This window comes from Arachis hypogaea, chromosome 14, assembly GCF_003086295.3.
Source record: "Arachis hypogaea cultivar Tifrunner chromosome 14, arahy.Tifrunner.gnm2.J5K5, whole genome shotgun sequence".
Lineage (NCBI taxonomy): Eukaryota > Viridiplantae > Streptophyta > Magnoliopsida > Fabales > Fabaceae > Arachis > Arachis hypogaea.
The window spans coordinates 125,450,513-125,472,979 of NC_092049.1; the positions used below are offsets into that span (position 1 = coordinate 125,450,513).

General features: G+C 38.1%; 1 protein-coding gene and 1 non-coding gene across 2 annotated transcripts; one reads left to right on the forward strand and one right to left on the reverse strand.

The window, feature by feature from the left end:
• Positions 1 to 5,850: 5,850 nt before the first annotated feature.
• LOC140178717 (uncharacterized) lies at positions 5,851 to 7,452 on the forward strand. Its single transcript, XM_072215947.1, has 3 exons — positions 5,851 to 6,349; positions 6,392 to 6,905; positions 7,335 to 7,452. Exons 1-3 carry the CDS (start codon positions 5,851 to 5,853, stop codon positions 7,450 to 7,452), a joined length of 1,131 nt encoding a protein of 376 aa, XP_072072048.1.
• A 9,538-nt stretch (positions 7,453 to 16,990) lies between these two features.
• LOC112746237 (small nucleolar RNA R71) lies at positions 16,991 to 17,098 on the reverse strand. The gene has a single exon (XR_003174131.1). It is a non-coding gene; the product is annotated as a small nucleolar RNA R71 (small nucleolar RNA).
• Positions 17,099 to 22,467: the final 5,369 nt, after the last annotated feature.

A 22,467-nucleotide genomic window follows, 5' to 3' on the forward strand; every position in this document is an offset into this window, starting at 1 on the left:
AATGTTAAACTTACCAGTCCGGAACGATTTATGTTCTCCTTTTAACTCTAGGGACCCTGACACAATTTACCCTTTGTTTTCCTTACCAGATCATGCATTAATCGTTCCAAGCTAAAATGGTTTACGTTTTATTTAGTCCTAAACAGCCTAGGACGATTTATATAATAATAATAGGAAGAGGATAATCACGTTGCAGATCTCATTTCAGGACAATCCAGTAAATTTAGGTTCTATAAAATTTATTTAAATAAAAAATCCTTTAATTAACATGTGAGTCATAAATGTCAAATTTAAAATTAAAATTGAGTAAATTAAAATTTTAAAGATTATATTAAAATGCGAATAAAATTGTCTAAAATCAATATGAGTCAACTCTAAACTCATGGGTTATAAAAACATTAAACTCATTAAAAAGATTAGTTATTATGCTTAGTGGTCGATATTTTTGAAGAAAAAAGATTAAGCTCCTTAAATAATTATAAATATTATTAAGATAAATTGTTTCCATTGATTAACATTTATAATTACAAGAAAATATTAATCACTAATCAATATATATAATATCATCGTCAAACTATTACTATTTTTATTTATAAATATTTAGAATGTTAATAAATTTATCTATAAAAATATAAAATTATCTTTGAATTCATAAAAATAAAAATAGGTTTCTAACAAAACTATTTGAACTAAAAAAAATTATCCATAATTTTTAAATTAATTTTAATCTAATTTATTTCGTTCTCACTCCTTAATTTTTTTACCACTCCCACTCAAATCCTTCTCTTTACTACGAGAGCATTTAGCACAAGCACAATTGGGTAAGTGTACATGTCAACGGGGTAGGGGTGGAGTGGGAGATGTCTCCCTCCTGCTCTCCATTTTCATTTTAAATTTGCTCTTTATTTCTATTTCCATTTTTTGTTGTGAAAAAATATTGCTCCTCATCCCTATTTTTTATAGGATTTCATTTCATATCTCTCTAAAAATTATGACTAATTATTAATTTTCATAAAAAAAAAAAGTTAAAAATATCAATTCTATAAAAAAAAAGTAAAATTTTATATAAAAAAATCTAAACGATAAAATGGTAACTTCTTTTAAAATGATGCTGTAGAGGCCGTCACAGCGAGCCAAAGCACAGAGTAGTAGACGATGTAGGAGACGCGGCAGCAGAGAGGAGAATCGACACAAGAATAGAGTTGTGGAAAAAAATGCCACGAATATAGAGAACGACGCGGTGAGAGTGATGAAACGGTGAGCGGTGACAATGCAGTGAGACGGAAGAGTAGCGAGGGAGTGGCTGCAGAAATGTTGGATGGAATAGGGATGACGCTAGGGATCTATGAATTGAAGAAGGGTTATGCAAATGAGAATTAGGAATTTTAGGTTTTTCTCTCTATATATATGGCATGTGAAATGACTAAAAACATATACGAAAAATAAATTATTAAGAACAATTAAGTAAATTTATGAATTTTGGGAATTAGGGGAGATGGGACGAAGATCTCCGTTCGGGTCTCCACGCATACCTCAGGAGAATTTTGTCTCCCATTTCATTCTTGCAAAAAAAATTTTTACAATTGGACCTCCATTCAACGCCGTTTCTATAAAAATTTTGGCATCTCAAATAATTTTGCCATCTCTAAATGCACCATGTGTTTCTTGCTCTCAATTTTTGGGAAAATTTGAGTTTAATTACTCTAAATTACTGTAATACTGTTTATAGTTGTTACGAAGAAGTTTTCAAGAAAGCACCTTTACTAATATTATTATAATTAACTTCACTTCTGCTTTTTAGACGTGGGAGAACAATTTGATAGTTTTTTTCTTTTTGACAAAAACAAATTACTCATAAGTCATACACCTTTTAATTTGGTGGTGATTGGCGAAAATATACAATATATATAAAAAAAAGACTAGTAATAGAATCATGAATTTTGATGTTAGTTAGAGACTTAAAGTAACAGAGGCGTATTTCTTAAAGCATTAAAAATGGGAGTCTTATTGCGGGAAAACGAATCACACTGAAAACTACTGAACTGTGATTCTAAAGTTAATTGATTATTTTGAAAGAGCCATTTAAATGTGGATATAAAATGACATAAAAAAAGATGAAATAACCATTTAAAAAGGTTGAAAAGGAGGTAGTGATAATGAATTGATGATAGTAATTGTGGCAATAATTTGTAATTGAGAATGAAAATTGGATGAGGAAGAAATTGGATGGTAATGATAGAAGACTCGAGGTTAGAATGTGATGGTTTCAGTGGCTAAGAGAAGGGGGTTGAATCTTAGCCCCATTTTCGCTTGCTAACTCTTGCTGAACTTAGAGGAGACTTTTCTGTTTTTATCTCGTTCTTAGCCACGAGACTTTTTCATTTTGTCTCGTCACTTGGCACGAGACATTTTTGATTTTTAGCTCCTGTGCTGTATAAACAGAAATGGAGTAGGAGAGAGAAAAGATTACACCCAAATATATCTTGGTTCGGCTGCTAAGTGCAGTGCAGCCTACATCCAGTCTCCATCACAAACATGATGGAATTTCACTATAATCTTTCAGATTACAAATTGTAAAGTGCTAACCCAACTTATAAGGGGATTCCCACAGAATCATGAAACACAACATAGATAAACAAAGGAACTCTAAGACATCTATGGCTTTTCTTTTAATTTTGCACTCTCTGCCTTTTTCCGCTCTATGGATTTTTCATACAAACCTCACTGTTTGCCTTTTTCCATGAGACTCAAGACATGACAAAATTAAACAGAAAAATTACAAAACAGAATACATTGAAGGAGAAGAAAATCTGTAAGCTTAGGTAGCTATGAGACTTCTGTGCCTTGCACTCTCAATGCTTACTTCTAACTCCTTGAATCAAACCATGACTGTTCACCCCTTTTATAGAGAAGTGAAGCCTTCACAGTTGAAACACAAAACCGAGCTTAGCTTCTTTTCCTTCAACACAGAATCGGTTCGGCCACAGAGAGAGAAGAGGAAACTCATGCAAAAACCAACATGCAAATACCTCTAATCCTTCCTTGGTCATCACTCTTCATCAATCCGAGCGCTCCATCCTTGGCTTCCTCTCCAAGATGGATTTCTGGCCCTTGATGCTTCATGATGATGATGGCTTCATCTGCTCCAATCTCTGCCTCCTCCATCACTTCGCCACTCTAGCTACTTCCTGTGGTGGTTGAGTAGAGTCAGAGACAAGCCATGCCTCCAAGAATATTTTCCTTGCTGGCCGAATCTTCTTCTTTCTTTTTGAGTATGAAGGATCCGAGATTACCTCACCAAATCTTACTACATTTGATGATTATCTCAGCCACAATATATTTTTGGTTTTCTTTTTCTTGCCATCATTAGCTTGATGGTCTTGATGCATGCAGCTTCTTCTTTTCGGTGAGTGTAGCTTCCATGGCTTCCTGGTCAATGACCGAAAGAGAAGAAGGAAAGAGATGAGAGAGAATGTGAAGTTAAAGTAAAAGCAATTAAATGAAATGAAACATATTGATGGATTACTTTTACTTCCCTTGCTTGGAATAGCGTACAACATTAATCATAATGATTCCTATCAAATCAAAGTCAAGTTCTCTCTCATGTTTCCAATGCTAGTATATTAAGTTTTGAAATCCATCCTTAGCAAGCAATGGAATCCGTTGGAAAGCATGAAGCCTATTTGCTTTCTCTTTAACTTGGTTTCGGACCAAGCTTGGAAACATTCATCAAAAGTTAATGTTGGGCTTGGTAGCAACATAATTTAATCTGGCCCAATTAGTAACATTTGCTTTCCTGATGAATTTTGGATCAAGCATTGGATCATTCATCAAAACTAAATTGGGCTTATGGCAATGTTTGATTTCTGGCCCAAATGATAAAATCTTTTCAGCCAACAATCACAAAACAAGAATTACATAGGACTGGATTTTAATTTATTGGGCTTGGAATCTCTCCTTTTATTTCGGCCCAATTAAAAACCTGCATCACAAAATTATTAATTAACATATGTTAAATGAAAATTAAATTAATAATTTTGTAATTAATTATTTTAATAATGTTTGTTCATCATCAAAATTAAATTAGAGTTTTCCAAACTCATCAGAACGATAATGATAAAAAAGTGAGAATTAAGAATAAAGCAGATTATGTTAAGAGAACTAGTTTAAGAATTTTAAATAATTTTTTAGAGTTTAGTTAATTTTATTAATGAAAATTAATTTTTTATGTGTATAAAATTAATTTTTTATATAGATAAATTTATCAGTATTTTAAATATTTAAAAATAAAAATAAATTTATTTCACATTAAAACTATTCTCTCTTATTATACAATATAAGCACACTACATTTATAGATTAACTTCATTTTTTACTATTTCTTTTCTAGAATAAGTTTCAAAGCACTTAGAAACACTATAAAATAAAATTGAAATTTTAAAAAATGGAAGAAAGAAAAATTTATTCATAAGACTTTCAAATAAATTATATTTAAAATAATCTCTAAAAAAATTATGTATAAATTATTTTGATCTCTTTAAAATATAATAATTCAATTTAATTCTTTAAAAAAAAAATTTACTAAGATAAAATTTGTCATTTGTCTCATTCTTAACAATAATATGTCAATAAAAAATTATCAAAAAATACCAATATAACTCACATTGATATCTTTTGAAGAATTAAATGCATTCAAGCAATTTTCCAAAACCAAATTAACTCCTGTATGATCAGAAACCAATTTTAACATCAACCCATTTTCACGTAGACCAATAAAACACTGTATTCAATATGGTATCTAACACCTTAAGCTTAAAATAATTATCTGATAACTGATATATAGTTCTGGAACTTACAATGGAACTAGATTTATACTTGCACGAAAACTAATATTATAATTTTTTTCATAATTTTTTAGATAAATAAAAATAATAGATATGTTTTTATTTTATAATTAGTTATAAAATAATTTATATAATTCTTAAAACAAAGTAATCTGACAGTTACAAATCCAAAATCATAAATCGGCATTATCATTCATAACTCGGCATTATTCACGTTATTATTCAGAAAGCTGGCGTTATAATTCGGCATTACAGTTATTGATCGGCAATAACGTCATTAATCGGCCACTTACGTTACAACTTACAACTCGGCTCAACGGACTGCTTTCCAAATGTGAAACGTCCAACCTAGTTATTGCTCTTCAATACAGGCAATAAAGCAAGAGCATAACCGACTTGCACAAGCCACCCATAAAATGTATGATCTTCCATCCCAAAAGACACATTGAATTCTCAATACTAACTTAAGTTTCGGAGTGCCTTTGCAGGTACACTCCCCTCCTGTTTCTTGCTCAAAGCTCTACGCGATTGGACATCCTCTTGGAGTAAAAGCTCGGATTATCACAAAGCTCGAAGGTCGGCACCGAAGATAACAACTCGGCGTCAATTCCCAGAGACCGAGCTCTCCCTCCAGGTATCCATACAAGAACAATTGGCGCCCACCATGTGGCCGAAAATATAATCCCCTCCATATATCATCGGCCTCAAGGTCTTCACTTGTAGTCATGGCTGAACGACTTCCACCCACATCATCCGAACTATTTCAAATGGTAACTGAGTTGCGGCAAGCCATGGCCGAGGAGAAACAAAGAATGGCAGATCAAATTGCCAACTTGAATAACACCCGAACCGAAAACAACAACGACTGACAAGAAAAAATCGAGCATCAGTCAGGACCGACACACGTCTCTGACATTGCTCAGCACGAAGAGGAGCAACCCAAGCATAATGAAAAAGCTCGGCCAGACACTGAGGACGACAATCAGGAAAGCTCCCCCGGACCATTCATGGCAGAGGTGATGAACTTCGTGCTACCCCGAAGGTTCACCCTGCCGACTACCCTGACTCCCTACGATGGGTTAGGTGATCTGAAGATATACATCAAGAAATTCACCTCCATAATGATAGTGAACGGTGCATCTGATAAAGTTTTATGTCGTTGCTTTCCATCTTACTTAGATGGTCATGCACTTGATTGGTTTTGTTCTTTGTCTGCATGTTCTATATCTCGATTTCGAGACATATCAAAGCCCTTTGAGGAGCACTTTGCTGAATCAGCCATCTACCTGCATGACTCCAATTACATGAACACAATCAAGCAAGGTCAACATGAAAGCCTCAAGGACTACATGACGCGCTTCACAAAGATAGCCATAAGTATACCCGACCTCCACCCCGAGGTTGAACTGCACGCCATAAAAAGCAGATTGCGACCAGAAAAATTCCAGGAAACTATTGCTGTGGCCAAACCTAAAACTATGGCCGAATTCCGCAAAAAGGCAAAAGGTCAGATCGACATCGAGGAACTCTGACAAGCTCGAAAAACAGAAAAACCTCATTACAGAGACGACGATAGAGCTCGAGACAAAAAGAAGAACTACAAACCGACTTCGTGGTATGAGTCCTACACTCAGTTCAACACCAAACGCGACGATATCATCAAGGAAATCCTGAACTCGAAGCTGATCAAGCCGCTAAGAAAAGCCGGCAGTTACCCGAATTCAAGAAGCGCAGATAGATCAAAATACTGCTCCTTCCACCAAAAGTATGGACACACTACCGACGAGTGTATCATCGCCAAAGACCTTCTAGAGCGATTAGCTCGGCAAGGCCACCTGGACAAATACATCGCCAGCCGCATGCAGCGACAAACAACCACTCCTGGCGAACAACAGCCAACAACACAGCATGGCCGAGATAAGGATCGGCCAGACACTAGCCATCCCGACCAACCAAGGCGTATTATTACTGAGCTATTGCAGGTGGAGGAACAACAAGTTCGGCAAGAAAGCGATCTTACTGGGCTATGCTCTCCATCAACGCTGATCAAACTCAGCAGCAGGCAATACCACAATCCCTACAGATAACATTCCAGACAGTCGATCATTACAAAGGTATACCAAACTTAGATGACTCGGTCGTCATCTCCCTACAGCTCGGAGACCTCCTGGTAAAAAAGGTGCTGCTGGATCTTGGGAGAAGTGCCGATGTCCTATTTTTCTCCACATTCCAGAAAATGAAATTGAGCAGCTACATCCTCCAACCTTCTACTGGAGACTTGGTAGGTTTCTCAGGTGAGAGAGTCCCGGTTATGGGCTCCGTGTGGTTACAAACCACACTTGGTGAGTTTCCCTCTTCAAAAACATCAGATATTCAATACTTGGTAGTTGACTGTTTTAGTCCTTACAATTTAATACTTGGCCGACCTTTCTTAAATAAATTCAGTGCTATAGTATCTAGAATTCATCTTTGTGTTAAGTTCCCTTTGCAGGATAACACAATTGCAACCATTCACAGTGATGCCCGAGAAGCCAGAGAATGCTACAACAATAGTCTCAAAAGACCTAGCTAAAACACAAAAGCCCATGTTCACAGCATCGGCAACATGAACGACCAACAAATGCTGGCCGACCTTGACCCCAGAGCGGGAACATTGGAGAGGCCAACCCTAACAGAAGACTTGCATAAAATCTATTTCACAGAAAGCACGAACAAATTCACATACGTCGGTTCAACATTATCCTCGGGAGACAAATCCTCATTCCGAGCATTTTTACAACAAAATGCCGACCTGTTTGCTTGGACCCCAGCTAATATGCCAGGCATCGATCCATCCATCATATCACACAAGTTGGCATTAGACCCATCTGCCCGACCAGTAACACAGAAAAAGAGGAATCTCGGCCATGACCGAAAACAAGCCTTCCTGGAAGAAACCAAGAAGCTCATCAACACGGGCTTCATCCGAGAAATTAGATTCACAACATGGCTGGCGAATGTCATCATGGTTAAAAAACATAATGGTAAATGGCGCATGTGTGCTGATTTCACCGATCTCAACAAAGCATGCCCCAAAGATTCCTACCCTTTGCCTTCTATTGATTGCTTAGTTGATAACGCATCTGGTTTTGAAAAACTCAGCTTTATGGATGCATATTCTGGTTATAACCAGATCCAAATGCATCCATCCGACCAAAATAAGACAGCCTTTATTACTGAATATGGAAACTATTGTTATAAAGTCATACCATTTGGCCTTAAGAATGCAGGTGTAACATATCAACGTCTCATGGACAAAGTCTTCGCCAAACAAATCGGCAGAAACATTGAGGTCTACGTTGACGATATGGTTGCCAAGATAAAAACAGGCAACAACCACCTTGATGACCTCGCTGAAATCTTCGGACAACTAAGAAAATACAACATGCGGCTAAACCCCGAGAAGTGCGCATTTGGGGTCCAGAGTGGCAAATTTCTCGGCTTCCTTGTCATTAGCCGAGCTATTGAGGCAAATCCAGAAAAATGTCGAGCTATTTTGGACATGGCAAGTCCTCACACCATCAAGAAAGTCCAACGGTTAACAGGGAGACTTGCTGCACTTTCTAGACTCTTACCTTGCTTAGCTTCTAAAACTTTATGTTTTTTTCCAAACTTTAAAAAAGAAAAAAGTTTTCCAATGGACTGATGAATGTGAACAAGCATTCACAACTATCAAAGAAACTCTTTCAAAACCACCAATTTTACAAACACCCTTACAAGGGGAACCATTATTCTTATATTTATCTATCACTAATTGGGCTGTAAGCTCCGCTCTTGTTGCAGAAAGGAAAAAGCAGCAGTTCCTTATCTATTTTACCAACAAAACATTACAGAATGCCGAGCTTCGATATCCGACCATTGAAAAGCTGGCCCTAGCCCTTGTCTTCTCGGCCAGAAGACTCCGACCATATTTTCAGAGCCATGAAATCCACGTTCGAACAAATCATCCTCTACGCCAAGTCCTTCAGAAACCAGAGCTGGCTGGCCGACTAGTAAAATGGTCGATTGAACTTTCAGAATTTGATATCAAATATGAAGGGCGAACATCTATCAAATTCCAATTCTTAGCCGACTTCATCGCTGAATTCTCAGTATCAGACACAGCCGAGGACTACATCGAATGGTCCTTATACGTCGACGGCTCCTCCAACTCACAAGGATGTGGAGCAGGTATCATACTTGATGATGGCCACGGCAACGTCATCGAGCATTCCCTCCATTTCTCATTCAAAGCAAGCAACAATTAAAGTGAATATGAAGCCTTAATTACCGGCCTTAGACTCGCTGCCGACCTAAACATTACCAAACTTAAGGTATACTACGACTCTTTACTCATCGTCCAGCAGGTAAACAACTTATACCAAGTAAAGGACCATTTGCTTTCTAGATACCTTGACATTGTACAAAATTTACTTTCAAAATTTTCTAAATACGAAATACAGCACATACCCAGGGAGAGTAATAGCCGAGCTGACATTCTGTCTAAACTAGCCAGTACTCAACCAAACAGGTCATCCCTTTACCAATCTACATTGCTTAAGCCAAGCATTGAGCTCACAGAAATCTTAAGTGTTACACAGGAAGCAGACTGGAGATCTCCATACATGGACTACCTTCAGACAGAAAACTTGCCAAGCAATGTCGAAAATATCCGACACTTCCGCCGACAAGCCTCCTATTTTACACTTTATAATAACTGCCTATATAGACGAGGATTCTCTCGTCCATTGCTAAAATATTTTTGCAGAACTGAAGCCGAGCTTGCACTTACCGAGGCGCATGAAGGGATATGTGGTACACACCTCGGAGCCCGAAGTCTATCTTCAAAAATACTCAGAGTTGGACTATACTGGCTAACGATACGACAGGATTGCCATGAAAAAGTAAAGAGGTGTAACAATTGCCAGAAACATAGTCCGATCACACATCTCCCAGCCAAACTCTTACACTGTTCTGAGGTAAGTTGGCCGTTCAACCAATGGGGCATAGATATCCTCGGCCCTTTCCCTACAGCAGCAGGACAGGTAAAATTCCTTGTTGTAGCAATTGATTATTTTTCCAAATGGATAGAGGCACAGCCTCTAGCCAAGATTACATCACAACAAATGCTTTCTTTTATCTAGAAATATATTATCTGTCGATTCGGCATTCCTCGGCACATTATCATAGATAATTGTCGCCAGTTTGCCGATCAAAAGTTCACATCCTTCTTGCAGGACTTGAAAATCAAACAGCACTTTTCCTCAGTAGAGCACCCACAAACAAACGGGTTAGCTGAAGCTGCAAATAAAGTAATACTACATGCTCTAAGAAAGAAACTAGATGAAGCAAAAGGCCTCTAGGCCGAGCTTATCCCAGAGATCATATGGGGATATAACACCACTGTCCACTCAACAACAAAGGAGACACCCTTCCGGCTAGTCTACGGATCTGACGCCATGATACCCGTGGAGATCTCTCAATCCTCACTGCGCATTGAATTTGCCGACCAGTCTACAAAAGACACGGCTTGGCGAACTGAACTCGACCTCGCAAAAGAAGTAAGATCATCAACAGCAGTCAAACATTTGGCCATGCAACAACACATAACTCGAAGATATAACAAGAGACTTCAACCAAGGTCTTTCCAAGTCCACGACCTTGTCCTCAGAAAAACAGAACAAGCTAGGAAACTGATGAGCGGATAATTTATACGCTTTTTGACATTGTTTTTAGTATGTTTTTAGTAGGATCTAATCACTTTTAGGGATGTTTTCATTAGTTTTTATGTTAAATTCACATTTCTGGACTTTACTATGAGTTTGTGTGCTTTTCTGTGATTTCAGGTATTTTCTGGCTGAAATTGAGGGACTTGAGCAGAAATCAGATTCAGAGGTTGAAAAAGGACTGCTGATGCTGTTGGATTCTGACCTCCCTGCACTCAAAGTGGATTTTCTGGAGCTACAGAACTCAAAATGGCGCACTTCCAATTGCGTTGGAAAGTAGACATCCAGGGCTTTCCAGCAATATATAATAGTCCATACTTTGGCCAAGAATTGATGACGTAAACTGGCGTTCAACGCCAGCCTTCTAACCAAATCTGGCGTCCAGCGCCAGAAAAGGATCCAAAACCAGAGTTGAACGCCCAAACTGGCACAGAAACTGGCATTCAACTCCACAAATGGCCTCTGCACGTGATCCCCACCTACCTCATCATCTCTCTTTCCATTCATGATCATCCCTTCTTTTTTTTCCATTTACCACACCCACTACCTTCAAAAATTCAACATCTCTCTCTCCCACCCAATCCCACCCATATGGCCGAATACACACTCCCCTCCATCTCCTCCATATCTTCTTCTTATTCTTCTATTCTTTCTTCTTTTGCTCGAGGGCGAGCAACATTCTAAGTTTGGTGTGGTAAAAGCATAGCTTTTTTGTTTTTTCCATAACCATTGATGGCACCTAAGGCCAGAGAAACCTCTAGAAAGAGGAAAGGGAAGACAAAAGCTTCCATCAAGGGTCTATAGCTCAGTGGTAGAACATTTGACTGCAAATCAAGAGATCCCTGAGATACCTCAAGGGATACATTTTCTTCCACACAATTATTGGAAGCAACTAAGGGTGGAACATCAAGAGCACTCCATCATCCTTCATGAAATCAGAGAAGATCTAAAAGCACTGAAGGAGGAGCAACAAAGGCAAGGAAGAGACATAGAAGAGCTCAAGGACATCATTGATTCCTCAAGAAGGAAATGCCACCATCACTAAGGTGGATTCATTCCTTGTTCTTAATTCTTCTGCTTTTCGTTTTCTATGTTATGTGCTTATCTATGTTTGTGTCTTCATTACATGATCATTAGTAGTTAGTAACTTTGTCTTAAAGTTATAAATGTCCTATGAATCCATCACCTCTCTTAAATGAAAAATGTTTTAAAGAACAAGAAGTACATGAGTTTCGAATTTATCCTTGAACTTAGTTTAATTATATTGATGTGGTGATAATGCTTCTTGTTTTCTGAATGTATGCTTGAACAGTGCATATGTCTTTTGAAGTTGTTGTTTAAGAATGTTAAATATGTTGGCTCTTGAAAGAATGATGACTAGGAGACATGTTATTTGATAATCTGAAAAATAAAAAAAAAATGATTCTTGAAGCAAGAAAAAGCAGCAAAGAACAAAGCTTGCAGAAAAAAAAGGGGCGAAAAAAATAGAAAAAAAAATAGAAAGAAAAAGAAAAAGCAAGCAGAAAAAGCCAATAACCCTTAAAACCAAAAGGCAAGGGCAAATAAAAAGGATCCCAAGGCTTTGAGCATCAGTGGATAGGAGGGCCTAAAGGAATAAAATCCTGGTCTAAGCGGCTAAACCAAGCTGTCCCTAACCATGTGCTTATGGCGTGTAGGTGTCAAGTGAAAACTTGAGACTGAGCGGTTAAAGTCAAGGTCCAAAGCAAAAAAAAAAAAAAGAGTGTGCTTAAGAACCCTGGACACCTCTAATTGTGGACTTTAGCAAAGCTGAGTCACAATCTGAAAAGGTTCACCCAATTATGTGTCTGTGGCATTTATGTATCCGGTGGTAATACTGGAAAACAAAGTGCTTAGGGCCACGGCCAAGACTCATAAAGAAGCTGTGTTCAAGAATCATCATACTGAACTAGGAGAGTCAATAACACTATTCGAAATCTGAAGTTCCTATAGATGCCAATCATTCTGAACCTCAATGGATAAAGTGAGATGCCAAAACTATTCAAGAGGCAAAAAGCTATAAGTCCCGCTCATATGATTGAAGCTCTGTTTCATTGATAGTTTGGAATTTATAGTATATTCTCTTCTTTTTATCCTATTTGATTTTCAATTGCTTGGGGACAAGCAACAATTTAAGTTTGGTGTTGTGATGAGCGGATAATTTATACGCTTTTTGACATTGTTTTTAGTATGTTTTTAGTAGGATCTAATCACTTTTAGGGATGTTTTCATTAGTTTTTATGTTAAATTCACATTTCTGGACTTTACTATGAGTTTGTGTGCTTTTCTGTGATTTCAGGTATTTTCTGGCTGAAATTGAGGGACTTGAGCAGAAATCAGATTCAGAGGTTGAAAAAGGACTGCTGATGCTGTTGGATTCTGACCTCCCTGCATTCAAAGTGGATTTTCTGGAGCTACAGTACTCAAAATGGCGCGCTTCCAATTGCGTTGGAAAGTAGACATCCAGGGCTTTCCAGCAATATATAATAGTCCATACTTTGGCCAAGAATTGACGACGTAAACTAGCGTTCAACGCCAGCCTTCTGCCCAAATCTAGCATCCAGCGCCAGAAAAGGATCCAAAACCAGAGTTGAACGCCCAAACTGGCACAGAAACTGGCGTTCAACTCCACAAATGGCCTCTGCACGTGCAACACTTAAGCTCAGCCCAAACACACACCAAGTGGGCCCCGGAAGTGGATTTATGCATCAATTACTTACTCATGTAAACCCTAGTGACTAGTTTATTATAAATAGGACCTTTTACTATTGTATTAGGCATCTTTGGTCTCAGTTTTATTCCATTGTTCATCTTAGGAGACTATTGATCTCGTTTAGGGCGCTGGCCATCTCGGCCATGCCTGGACCTTCACTTATGTATTTTCATACGGTAGAGTTTCTACACTCCATAGATTAAGGTGTGGAGCTCTGCTGTTCCTCAAAGATTAATGCAAAGTACTACTGTTTTCTATTCAATTCTTCTTATTTCGCTTCTAAGATATCCATTCGCACCCAAGAACGTGATGAAGGTGATGATTATGTGTGACGCTCATCATCCTTCCCCCTTATGAACGCGTGCCTGACAAACACTTCTGTTCTACATGAATTAAGCTAGAATGAGTATCTCTTAGATCTCCTAACCAGAATCTTCGTGGCGTAAGCTAGAATGATGGCGGCATTCAAGAGAATCCGGAAGGTCTAAACCTTGTCTGTGGTATTCTGAGTAGGATTCAATGATTGAATGACTGTAACGAGCTTCAAACTCGCGAGTGCTGGGCGTTAGTGACAGACGCAAAAGGAGGGTGAATCCTATTCCAGCATGATCGGGAACCGACAGATGAATAGCCGTGCCGTGACAGGGTGCGTGAGCATATTATTCACTGAGAGGAGGGGATATAGCCACTGACAACGGTGATGCCCTTGCATAAAGCCAGCCATGGAAAGGAGTAAGACTGATTGGATGAAGATAGCAGGAAAGCAGAGGTTCAGAGGAACGAAAAGCATCTCCATTCGCTTATCTGAAATTCCTACCAATGATTTACATAAGTATCTCTATCCCTATCTTATTAATTATTATTTGAAAACACCATTATCCATTTATATCCGCCTGACTGAGATTTACAAGGTGACCATAGCTTGCTTCATACCAACAATCTCCGTGGGATTCGACCCTTACTCATGTAAGGTATTACTTGGACGACCCAGTGTACTTGCTGGTTAGTTGTATCGAAGTTGTGACAGACAATAAAACTAGATCAGAGTACCAGGCCTTTGAAGCCATGGATATGTATCACAATTTCGTGCACCAAGTTTTTGGCGCCGTTGTCGGGGATTGTTTGAGTGTTCGGCAAGCTTTTGGTCCGATAACATCAGTGCCAGATTCCCTTTTGATCCGGCAACAGCACCAAGTTTTTGGCGCCGTTGCCGGGGATTGTTTGAGTTTGGACAACTGACGGTTCATCTTGTTGCTCAGATTGGGTAACTTTCTTTTCGTTTTCTTTTCAAAAATCTTTCAAAAATATTTTCAAAAAAAAAAATTTCTCTTTTGTTTTCGAAAAAAAAAATAAAAATGTTTTCAAAAATTTATTCAAAATTTTTAAGAATGAATTCTAGTGTTTCATGAAGCGCGTTGAAGCCTGGCTGGCTGTAAAGCCATGTCTAAATTCTTTTGGACTGAGGCTTCCTAATCATCATCACAAGAGCAAGCTAGTTCTTGCCAATAAAATTTGCTGTTGTATGCATGAGAGGTATCTGCTGAAGCTTGGCTGGCCATTGGCCATGTCTAGTGTTTTGGACTGAAGCTTTCATTGAAAGCTTAGCTGGCTAGTGAGCCATGTCTAATTCCTGGACTGAAGCTTTAGACTAACATGGCAAGATTCCTGGAATTCATATTAAAAATTTTGGAATCCTTATTTTTCTTTTTCATATTAATTTTTGAAAAATACAAAAAAATTTAGAAAATCATAAAAATCAAAAATATTTTTGTGTTTCTTGTTTGAGTCTTGAGTCATATTATAAGTTTGGTGTCACTTGCATATGCATCTTGCATTTTTTCGAAAATATCATGCATTCATAGTGTTCTTCATGATCTTCAAGTTGTTCTTGGTAAGTCTTCTTGTTTGATCTTGATGATTTTTTGTTTTGTGTTATATGATGTTTTTCATATGCATTCTTGAATTCTTAGTGCGTAAGCATTAAAGAATTCTAAGTTTGGTGTCCTGCATGTTTTCTTTGCATTAAAAATTTTTCAAAATTGTGTCTATGATGTTCATCTTGGCATTCATAGTGTTCTTGGTGTTCATCTTGACATTCATAGCATTCTTGCATGCATCACATGTTTTGATCTAAAAATTTCATGCATTGCATCTTTTTAGTGTTTTTCTCTTGCATCATAAAAATTCAAAAATAAAAAAAATATCTTTCCCTTTTTCTCTCATCAAATTCGAAAATTTGAGTTGACTTTTTCAAAAATTTTTAAAAATCAAATTGTTTCTCATGAGTCAAATCAAATTTTCAATTTGAAAATCTTATCTTTTTCAAAATCTTTTTCAAAAATCAAATCTTTTTCAAAATTCTTAGTTATTTTCGAAAATTCCAAAAATCTTTTTCAAAAATCTTTTTCTTATTTTTATACCAAATTTTTGAAAATAACATAATCAATTAATGTTTTGATTCAAAAAAAATTGAAGTTTGTTACTTGCTTGTTAAGAAAGATTCAAACTTTAAGTTCTAGAATCATATCTTGTGATTTCTTGTGAATCAAGTCATTAATTGTGATTTTAAAAATCAAATCTTTTTCAAAAACTAATTTTATCATATCTTTTCAAAAATATCTTCTTATCTTATCTTTTTCAAAAATATCTTTTCAAATATCTTTCCTAACCTCCTAACTTCCTATCTTTTCAAAATTTGTTTCAACCAACTAACTAACTTTTTGTTTGTTTCTTAACTTTTTCAAAACTACCTAACTAACTCTCTCTCTCTAATTTTCGAAAATATCTCCCCTCTTTTTCAAAAATTTCTTTTTAATTAACTAATTATTTTTATTTTTTATTTTTGATTTCAAAAATTTTCGAAAAATACTAACAAATTTTCAAAAACCAATTTTCAAAAATCACTAACTCCTTTTCAAAAATAATTTTCGAAAATTATCCCTCCCCCATCTCATTCTATTTATTCATTCATATCCTAACATCTCATCTCACATCTCTAGCCTCCTCATAGTTGTGTTTCTGTCATTATATTACATTCTTTGTCTCCCCCTCCTCTTCTACTCACACAGGGATCCCTATACTGTGGTATAAAGGATCCATATTATTATTATTATTTTTCTGTGCCTTCTTCTTTGTCATATGAGCAGGAGCAAGGATAAGAACATTCTTGTGGAAGCAGATCCAGAACCTGAAAGGACTCTGAAGAGAAAATTAAGAGAAGCTAAAATACAACAATCCAGGGATAACCTTTCAGAAATTTTCGAACAGGCAGAGGAGATGGCAGCCGAAAATAATAATAATGTAAGGAAGATGCTTGGTGACTTTACTGCACCTAATTCCAATTTACATGGAAGAAGCATCTCCATTCCTGCCATTGGAGCAAACAACTTTGAGCTGAAACCTCAATTAGTTTCTCTGATGCAGCAGAACTGCAAGTTTCATGGACTTCCATCTGAAGATCCTTTTCAGTTCTTAACTAAATTCTTGCAGATATGTGATACTGTTAAGACTAATGGAGTAGATCCTGAAGTCTACAGGCTCATGCTTTTCCCTTTTGCTATAAGAGACAGAGCTAGATTATGGTTGGATTCTCAACCCAAAGACAGCCTGAACTCTTGGGATAAGCTGGTCACGGCTTTCTTAGCCAAGTACTTTCCTCCTCAAAAGCTGAGCAAGCTTAGAGCTGATGTTCAAACCTTCAGACAGAAAGAAGGTGAATCTCTCTATGAAGCTTGGGAAAGATACAAACAGTTGACCAAAAAGTGTCCTTCTGACATGCTTTCAGAATGGACCATCCTGGATATATTCTATGATGGTTTATCTGAGCTATCAAAGATGTCACTGGACACTTCTGCAGGTGGATCCATTCACCTAAAGAAAACGCCTGCAGAAGCTCAAGAACTCATTGACATGGTTGCTAATAACCAGTTCATGTACACTTCTGAAAGGAATCCTGTGAGCAATGGGACGCCTATGAAGAAGGGAGTTCTTGAGGTTGATACTCGGAATGTCATATTGGCTCAGAATAAAATATTGACTCAGCAAGTCAATATGATCTCTCAGAGTCTGCATGGAATGCAAGCTGCATCCAACAGTACTCAAGAGGCTTCTCCTGAAGAAGCCTATGATCCTGAGAACCCTGCAATAGCAGAGGTAAATTACTTAGGTGAACCTTATGGAAACACCTATAACTCAACATGGAGAAATCATCCAAATTTCTCATGGAAGGATCAAAAGCCTCAACAAGGCTTTAATAATGTTGGAAGAAACAAGTTTAGCAATAGCAAACCTTTTCCATCATCAACTCAGCAACAGACAGAGAACTCTGAACAAAATGCTTCTAATTTAGCAAATCTAGTCTCTGATCTATCTAAGGCCACTGTAAGTTTCATGAATGAAACAAGGTCTTCCATTAGAAATCTGGAAGCACAAGTGGGCCAGCTGAGTAAAAGGATCACTGAAATCCCTCCTAGTACTCTCCCAAGCAATACAGAAGAGAACCCAAAAGGAGAGTGCAAGGCCATTGACATAAGCGCCATGGCCGAACCTGTGAAGAGAGGAGAGGACATGAATCCCAAGGAGGAAGACCCCCTGGGACGTCCAGTGGTCAATAAGGAGCTTCCCTCTGAGGAACCAAAGGAATCTGAGACTCATCTAGAGACCATAGAGATTCCATTGAACCTCCTTATGCCCTTCATGAGCTCTGATGAGTATTCCTCTTCTGAAGAGAATGAGGATGTTACTGAAGAGCAAACTGCCAAGTTTCTTGGTGCAATCATGAAGCTGAATGCCAAATTATTTGGCATTAATGCTTGGGAAGTTGAACCTCCCTTGTTCATCAATGAACTAAGTGATCTGGATCAACTGACATTGCCTCAGAAGAGACAGGATCCTGGAAAGTTCATAATACCCTGCACCATAGGCACCATGATCTTTAAGGCTCTGTGTGACCTTGGTTCAGGAATAAACCTCATGCCCCTCTCTGTAATAGAGAAACTGGGAATCTATGGGGTGCAAGCTGCTAAAATCTCACTAGAGATGGCAGACAGCTCAAGAAGACAGGCTTATGGACAAGTAGAAGATGTATTAGTAAAGGTTGAGGGCCTTTACATACCTACTGATTTCATAGTCCTGGATACTGGAAAGGAAGAGGATGAATCCATCATCTTAGGACGACCTTTCCTGGCCACAGCAAGAGCTGTGATTGATGTTGATAGAGGTGAAATAGTCCTTCAATGGAATGAGGACTCCCTTGTGTTTAAAACTCAAGGATCTCCCTCTGCAACCATGGAGAGGAAGCAGAAAAAGCTTCTCTCAAAGCAGAGTCAACTAGAGCCCCACAGTCAAACTCTAAGTTTGGTGTTGGGAGGCCACAACCAAACTCTAAGTTTGGTGTTGAACTCCCATATCTGAACTCTAAGTTTGGTGTTGGAGAATCTCAACAATGCTCTGAACATCTGTGAGGCTCCATGAGAGCCCACTGTCAAGCTATTGACATTAAAGAAGCGCTTGTTGGGAGGCAACCCAATGTTTATTTATCTAACTATATTTTTCTTAGTTATGTGTCTTTATAGGTTCATGATCATGAGGAGTCACAAAATAAATATAAAAATTGAAAACGGAATCAAAAACAGCAGAAGAAAAATCACACCCTGGAGGAGCATCTGTCTGGCGTTCAAACGCCAGAACAGAGCATAGTTCTGGCGCTGAACGCCCAGAATGGGAGCATCCTGGCGCTGAACGCCCAGAACAAGCATGGTTCTGGCGTTCAACGCCAGAAATGGCAGCAAAGGGGCGTTGAACGCCCAAAATGGGCACCAACCTGGCGCTGAACGCCCAAAGTTGTGTGCAAGGGCATTTTACATGCCTAAATTGGTGCAGGGATGTAAATGCCTTGACACCTCAGGATCTGTGAACCCCACAGGATCATCTCAAGATCTGTGGACCCCATAGGATCCCCACCTACCTCATCATCTCTCTTTCCATTCATGATCATCCCTTCTTTTTTTTTTCCATTTACCACACCCACTACCTTCAAAAATTCAACATCTCTCTCTCCCACCCAATCCCACCCATATGGCCGAATACACACTCCCATCCATCTCCTCCATATCTTCTTCTTATTCTTCTATTCTTTCTTCTTTTGCTCGAGGGCGAGCAACATTCTAAGTTTGGTGTGGTAAAAGCATAGCTTTTTTGTTTTTTCCATAACCATTGATGGAACCTAAGGCCAGAGAAACCTCTAGAAAGAGGAAAGGGAAGACAAAAGCTTCCATCAAGGGTCTATAGCTCGGTGGTAGAACATTTGACTGCAAATCAAGAGATCCCTGAGATACCTCAAGGGATACATTTTCTTCCACACAATTATTGGAAGCAACTAAGGGTGGAACATCAAGAGCACTCCATCATCCTTCATGAAATCAGAGAAGATCTAAAAGCACTGAAGGAGGAACAACAAAGGCAAGGAAGAGACATAGAAGAGCTCAAGGACATCATTGATTCCTCAAGAAGGAAATGCCACCATCACTAAGGTGGATTCATTCCTTGTTCTTAATTCTTCTGCTTTTCGTTTTCTATGTTATGTGCTTATCTATGTTTGTGTCTTCATTACATGATCATTAGTAGTTAGTAACTTTGTCTTAAAGTTATAAATGTCCTATGAATCCATCACCTCTCTTAAATGAAAAATGTTTTAAAGAACAAGAAGTACATGAGTTTCGAATTTATCCTTGAACTTAGTTTAATTATATTGATGTGGTGATAATGCTTCTTGTTTTCTGAATGTATGCTTGAACAGTGCATATGTCTTTTGAAGTTGTTGTTTAAGAATGTTAAATATGTTGGCTCTTGAAAGAATGATGACTAGGAGACATGTTATTTGATAATCTGAAAAATAAAAAAAAAATGATTCTTGAAGCAAGAAAAAGCAGCAAAGAACAAAGCTTGCAGAAAAAAAAGGGGCGAAAAAAATAGAAAAAAAAATAGAAAGAAAAAGAAAAAGCAAGCAGAAAAAGCCAATAACCCTTAAAACCAAAAGGCAAGGGCAAATAAAAAGGATCCCAAGGCTTTGAGCATCAGTGGATAGGAGGGCCTAAAGGAATAAAATCCTGGTCTAAGCGGCTAAACCAAGCTGTCCCTAACCATGTGCTTGTGGCGTGTAGGTGTCAAGTGAAAACTTGAGACTGAGCGGTTAAAGTCAAGGTCCAAAGCAAAAAAAAAAAAAGAGTGTGCTTAAGAACCTTGGACACCTCTAATTGGGGACTTTAGCAAAGCTGAGTCACAATCTGAAAAGGTTCACCCAATTATGTGTCTGTGGCATTTATGTATCCGGTGGTAATACTGGAAAACAAAGTGCTTAGGGCCACGGCCAAGACTCATAAAGAAGCTGTGTTCAAGAATCATCATACTAAACTAGGAGAGTCAATAACACTATTCGAAATCTGAAGTTCCTATAGATGCCAATCATTCTGAACCTCAATGGATAAAGTGAGATGCCAAAACTATTCAAGAGGCAAAAAGCTATAAGTCCCGCTCATATGATTGAAGCTCTGTTTCATTGATAGTTTGGAATTTATAGTATATTCTCTTCTTTTTATCCTATTTGATTTTCAATTGCTTGGGGACAAGCAACAATTTAAGTTTGGTGTTGTGATGAGCGGATAATTTATACGCTTTTTGACATTGTTTTTAGTATGTTTTTAGTAGGATCTAATCACTTTTAGGGATGTTTTCATTAGTTTTTATGTTAAATTCACATTTCTGGACTTTACTATGAGTTTGTGTGCTTTTCTGTGATTTCAGGTATTTTCTGGCTGAAATTGAGGGACTTGAGCAGAAATCAGATTCAGAGGTTGAAAAAGGACTGCTGATGCTGTTGGATTCTGACCTCCCTGTACTCAAAGTGGATTTTCTGGAGCTACAGAACTCAAAATGGCGCGCTTCCAATTGCGTTGGAAAGTAGACATCCAGGGCTTTCCAGAAATATATAATAGTCCATACTTTGGCCAAGAATTGACGACTTAAACTGGCGTTCAACGCCAGCCTTCTGCCCAAATCTGGCGTCCAGCGCCAGAAAAGGATCCAAAACTGGCGTTCAACTCCACAAATGGCCTCTGCACGTGCAACACTTAAGCTCAGCCCAAACACACACCAAGTGGGCCCCGGAAGTGGATTTATGCATCAATTACTTACTCATGTAAACCCTAGTGACTAGTTTATTATAAATAGGACCTTTTACTATTGTATTAGGCATCTTTGGTCTCAGTTTTATTCCATTGTTCATCTTAGGAGACTATTGATCTCGTTTAGGGGGCTGGCCATCTCGGCCATGCCTGGACCTTCACTTATGTATTTTCATACGGTAGAGTTTCTACACTACATAGATTAAGGTGTGGAGCTCTGCTGTTCCTCAAAGATTAATGCAAAGTACTACTGTTTTCTATTCAATTCTTCTTATTTCGCTTCTAAGATATCCATTCGCACCCAAGAACGTGATGAAGGTGATGATTATGTGTGACGCTCATCATCCTTCCCCCTTATGAACGCGTGCCTGACAAACACTTCTGTTCTACATGAATTAAGCTAGAATGAGTATCTCTTAGATCTCCTAACCAGAATCTTCGTGGCGTAAGCTAGAATGATGGCGGCATTCAAGAGAATCCGGAAGGTCTAAACCTTGTCTGTGGTATTCTGAGTAGGATTCAATGATTGAATGACTGTGACGAGCTTCAAACTCACGAGTGCTGGGCGTTAGTGACAGACGCAAAAGGAGGGTGAATCCTATTCCAGCATGATCGGGAACCAACAGATGAATAGCCGTGCCGTGACAGGGTGCGTGAGCATATTATTCACTGAGAGGAGGGGATGTAGCCACTGACAACGGTGATGCCCTTGCATAAAGCCAGCCATGGAAAGGAGTAAGACTGATTGGATGAAGATAGCAGGAAAGCAGAGGTTCAGAGGAACGAAAAGCATCTCCATTCGCTTATCTGAAATTCCTACCAATGATTTACATAAGTATCTCTATCCCTATCTTATTAATTATTATTCGAAAACACCATTATCCATTTATATCCGCCTGACTGAGATTTACAAGGTGACCATAGCTTGCTTCATACCAACAATCTCCGTGGGATTCGACCCTTACTCAT